Source organism: Sinocyclocheilus anshuiensis, unplaced genomic scaffold, assembly GCF_001515605.1.
Source record: "Sinocyclocheilus anshuiensis isolate Anshui unplaced genomic scaffold, SAMN03320099.WGS_v1.1 scaffold345, whole genome shotgun sequence".
NCBI lineage: Eukaryota > Metazoa > Chordata > Actinopteri > Cypriniformes > Cyprinidae > Sinocyclocheilus > Sinocyclocheilus anshuiensis.
Window position 1 is genome coordinate 62841 of NW_015536466.1, and position 5014 is coordinate 67854.

Genomic DNA, 5014 nt, shown 5'->3' on the forward strand with positions numbered 1-5014 from the left:
TTTATATATATATATATATATATATATATATATATATATATATATATATAAGGAAAACATCCATACTTATCTCGACTGTCTGAGAGTGAGGTTGTGATAGAAAAATGTGGATGTACAATCTCCAGTTTTCACAAAAGTTTCTGAGCTGTCAAAGTCATCTGGCAGACTTTTACTGACAGCTAAATGAGCATATCTTAGTGCAGGTAACATGGGGCAAGAGTTCACATTGCTAATTACATATACTACTGACATTGTAACATTAACAAAGCTAGCTGAAAATCATCAAAGTTATTCTTTAATACTTTATGGCATATTCTTATTTAGATTGTAATTTATTGGTGTTTTTAGGCTGCTGAAGAGGAGAAGAAAAAACACTTGATCGGAGGTGAACTGGATCACAGACATAGCAGCACAGCTGGCTCGTCTGCTGGACATGACCATGACCACACCAAACCCCATGCACACAAACACGACCATGAACACACTTCAGGCCACCACCACACACATGAACATGGCAAGGGCCACGGACACATCCACTCTCATGATCATGACCACGCTCATGCCCATCATGCCAAAGCCCATGAGCATGGTCAGGATGAGTGGGAGCACCATCACCACCAGTACGGTCCCAAAAAGGGGGAGACCCATGAACACAACCATGAGCTGGTCCTGGACCACGAGCACAAACACAGACACCTCCATGAGCATGAGCATCACCACTACCACCACGATCATGCAAATCAAACCACAGTGAGGCGCCCTGATGGCATGGTCAATGTCCTTCCTCCCATGGATAAGACCATGACCCTTCCATCCTTCCCTGACAAGCCTGCTGCAGGACCAGAGCAGCCCTCCACCATCCCGTTCCACCCAGAACCCCAGATACCAGGACAAAGGGAACCCACCATCCATCCCTTCCCTGACACCATGTCCCCTGAGTGCCCTGCGCAGTCCAACATCCAAAACGGACTCCTCAAACAGGTCATCAGTGAGGATCCGCTCTTTAAACCCACTGTGTAGACACCTTTGAATATTTATTGTACAGTGTAATAAATACTGCAAAAGACAATATTATACTTTGTGCAATAAAGCACGTTTGGCAGTCATTGCAGCTTGTGTGATTATGTTTATTTTCAACTTTATGAGTTTTAGGACAATGCTACAAAGAAGAAAACAAAGCAGAACATAAGACAAGATCAACTTAAAGTGCACTCTTAGTATAGTAAAATAAATTTTAACTGAAAAAAAAAATGCTAAGAACTAAGATTCAGTCTACGTCCGACAATAAAACATGTTCCGTGACATATTGCTTAAAAGGGCCCCAAACTTAAAAACGTACATTAAACTTACAATAAACTGGTTAGATGAACCTATTATAGAATGTTTGATTTTTTCCAACTTCACGAATCCATTGTGTTGGAGTTGGAGGCCTCTGATCCCTCCACTTCAGCAATGTTAGGTGTTTGGCTAAGAGCATGATAAAAGCTATACAATCAGATTGTATCTTTGTAATATTATATGATACAGGAGACCTGATGGTATTCACCGCGTACCCTGAATATTTGTGCTGATAGTTGTGCGTTTTTCATTCGATTTTTTCTTTGTCCTTGTCTTTATCAAAAATACTTCTAATGTGGAAGACATCATGTCTTGTTCCTATTCCAACACATGTAGTGTTGGTCGGGGTTTAAACAATTTGAGACCCATAGCTTTGACATCACATGTAATGAATTGTTTTGAAAGGATTATTCTCAAGTCATTTGAATACACAAGTGTTAGTTTTTCAAGACCCTTTACAGTTTGTATATAGAAATGGTGTGGGAGTAGATTATGCCATACCTTTTATGTTGTACAATATTTATAGTAATTTGGAAATAACTTCCCACTTTTTTTCTCGTTGTTCTTTTCTTTTTTCTTTTTTTCTCCTTGCTTTTGTCACGGTTGTGTCGAGACAGGCACACGCAGACGATGATAAATTCAACAAGTGATTTAATAATATCCAGGAAGAAGATAATCCACAGAGATGAGGGGCTGACACACACCAATACAAACGTAAGACCGGACAAAGAAACACTGAACTGAATACAACTTATATGGGAAGGATAATTGATGATGATGACCTGACACACCTGAACAACCTGACACAATCAAGGGGAGACAGAAACTAGGTCAATGGAACACGAAGGATCAAATGAAAACAAACACAATAGTCCATAACTGTGACAGTTCGCCCCCCCTCCCGGAAGGCGCGACCTCACGCCATGGAGAAAAAGGAATGGGACGGAGGGGGACTTAGGAGGAGGACAAAGGAGTGGATGTGGGATGGAAAAGGGCTGGCAGGAAGGCAGGCAGACACATACTGGAGGAGGTTCAGGAGGTGGCCGGATGACCGGGAGGAGGACAAACAACAGAGTCCAGGGTGGTGATGACGGAGGGAGGAGCCATTTAGGAGGCAGAAGGGATCAGGGCGGATCATGTGGAGGAAGGAGCCACGGAGGAGACAGAAGGATCCATAGAGGAACAGACGGAGGGAGGAGCCAGGGTGACGACAGAAGGGAAACGGAGCAGGATGAGGAGCCAGGCGGGACCCAAGCCGCAGCCATGATGGCGGCCCATGGTGGAGCCGACAGAGGGAGAAGCCATGGTGGAGGACGGGCTGACGGCTACAGGGGGCCGACCTATGGCGACGGAGCAGGTGGAGGAGGAGCCCGAGGCAGAGACAATGAGCCAGGGCAACACCGAGGATCCGGAGGGCCAAAACGGAGCAGATGGCGCTGGCGACTGAGGCAGGGATCCGGAAGGCCACGGTGGAGCCAGAGCGACAGAAGACCGAGGTGGAGCCGGAGAGAAGGAGGAGCCTGACAGAGCCAGAGGGATGGAGGGACGAGGCACAGCTGGAGGAGTGGAGTCCCAAGGTGGCGGATGGTCGACGACAGACCAAGGCGGAGCCGGAGGGATGAGGGAGCCCGGCGGAGCTGGTGGACTGACGGGCCATGGTGGAGAGGAGGGAGCTAGGAGCCATGGTGGAGCCGCTGGTTCGAAGGGCCGAGGCGGAGTCCAGGACTCAGAGGCTGGAGGCGGAGACAAGGTATCCTCCAGCCACGACGCCGATGGAGAGTGGCAGATCCGTGGCTAATCCAGCACACAGATGGTGGGCTCAGGGTGAGCAGAGGGGCTGACAGGAAGCAGTGGTGGCAATGGCGAAACAGGGATGACAGAAGGAGGGAGGGAGGGAGGGTGGGTGGGAAATCCAGACGGGTAAAGGATTCAGGGATGGTGTGCGCCGCCCACACACACACCATATCGCGACATATAACGACATCCGTGGTCGTTTCTGGGCATGCAGACAGTTCAGGACAGGCAGACAGAGAGCTCAGATGAAGGTGGAAGAAGAGGGGGCATGTCTGCATACAAATCCCAGTTATAGTCCACTGAGCTCAGCTCACCCTCAGCCATGGTGCAGTGGGCGGAGCTTCCCTCACACTCTCCATCACGCTCTCCCCCATGGCGAGCTCTGTAGCCGGCTCTTGCACCTGGTCTGACGTTACGGGCTCTGGCTCCGAGGCTATCCTCAGCACTGTCGAATTCACTGGCGATGGCTCGTCAGTCGCGGTGGCTCTGGCTCTCCGTCAGCGGTGGGCTCAGGCTTTGGCTCCGTGCAGGGGGAGATGGTGGGCTGGGCTCTGAGTCATGAGTGCGGCTGGTGTTGTCGTCCGCAATGTCCACGGTGAGCGGGAATTTGCAGGACACCAGCACTAACTCAATTAAGGTGGCGAGGCTTTCTCGAGGACCCTCTCCAGACAGCTGCGCTCGTGTGGTGGTGTTTAGTCCAGTTTGATAAAACGAGCAGAGGCAGCTGTCCGGGTAGGGTGTTAGGTTGGCGAGGAACACAAAGTCTTCAGTGTGGTCCTCGAGAGAGTGATCCCCCTGCTCCAGCAGGAGGACGAGGATGGCAGGATCATCCATAAACGAAACAAAAACTGACAAAAACGAAAAACAAAATGCGGGGAAACACGCCGCTTTTACTTTATAAGGTCCGGTCTTCTGTCAAGGTTGTGTCGAGAAAGGCACACGCAGACGATGATAAATTCATCGTAAAAGTGAATCATAAAGTGGTTTAATAATATCCAGGAAGAAGATAACCCACAGAGATGAGGGGCTGACACGCACCAATACAAACATAAGACTGGACAAGGAAACACTGAACTGAATGCAACTTATATGTGAAGGATAATTGACAATAACGACCTGACACACCTGAACAACATGACACAATCAAGGGGAGACAGAAACTAGGTCAATGGAACACGAGGGATCACAATAGTCCATAACTGTGACAGCTTTCATATGTAAAAAAGATGTAACTACAATATTGTTGTATTACTGTTATATATTGTTACATCTCAATAAACAGACTGTTAAAAAAAAAAAGAAAAAAAAAGAAGGAAATAACTGCTAGTTCTACCAGAAAGACTCGGGAGGTGAAGATAAAACTCAAAAGTATTTATTTACAAAGCTGATACAAAAAACAGAATTATTTGGTGTAGGCCTCATCTGTAGCTTAAATCTGAAGTCGTAGATTCCAGCTATTCCTGTCGAAGACGAAGGCAGGGCGGAGCCAACCCCCGCATGGACGGGGCCAACCTGGTGGTGGTGGAGAGGATGGAGGGAAACGACAACGTGGTGAGCACAATGAAGGGTGAATAGAGGGCTTATATATTCCTCGTGTTGAGTGACGATTGGCTAGATCTAATATGGCATTAAGTCTTCCTAGTAAAACTTGCGCTGACGCTCCATTTCTGTCAGGATTATGTTTTTTTTAATTTTTCTAGCATGTTTAACACAATGCAACCACATGTTTTGGCTGATAAATTGATGCATTTTAATTTACAAAGTACAACCATTAGGTGGATTTTGGATTTTCTTCTAAATCGACCCCAGTTTGTTAGGCTGGGTGATAAAGTGTCTGATGTGATAGTAACCAAAAAAATCACTTTTTTTATTTGCACTGTAT

General features: G+C 47.0%; 1 protein-coding gene across 1 annotated transcript in view; it reads left to right on the plus strand.

Moving 5' to 3' along the window:
• Positions 1-1049, plus strand: part of LOC107689204 (antihemorrhagic factor cHLP-B-like) — a 2811-nt gene extending 1762 nt beyond the window's left edge. The window contains exon 7 of the mRNA XM_016487167.1: positions 349-1049. Within this exon, the coding sequence (XP_016342653.1) occupies positions 349-1020 (672 nt within the window). The 3' untranslated portion in view covers positions 1021-1049. The remainder of the gene's footprint in view (positions 1-348) is intronic.
• The last annotated feature ends 3965 nt before the right edge of the window (positions 1050-5014 follow it).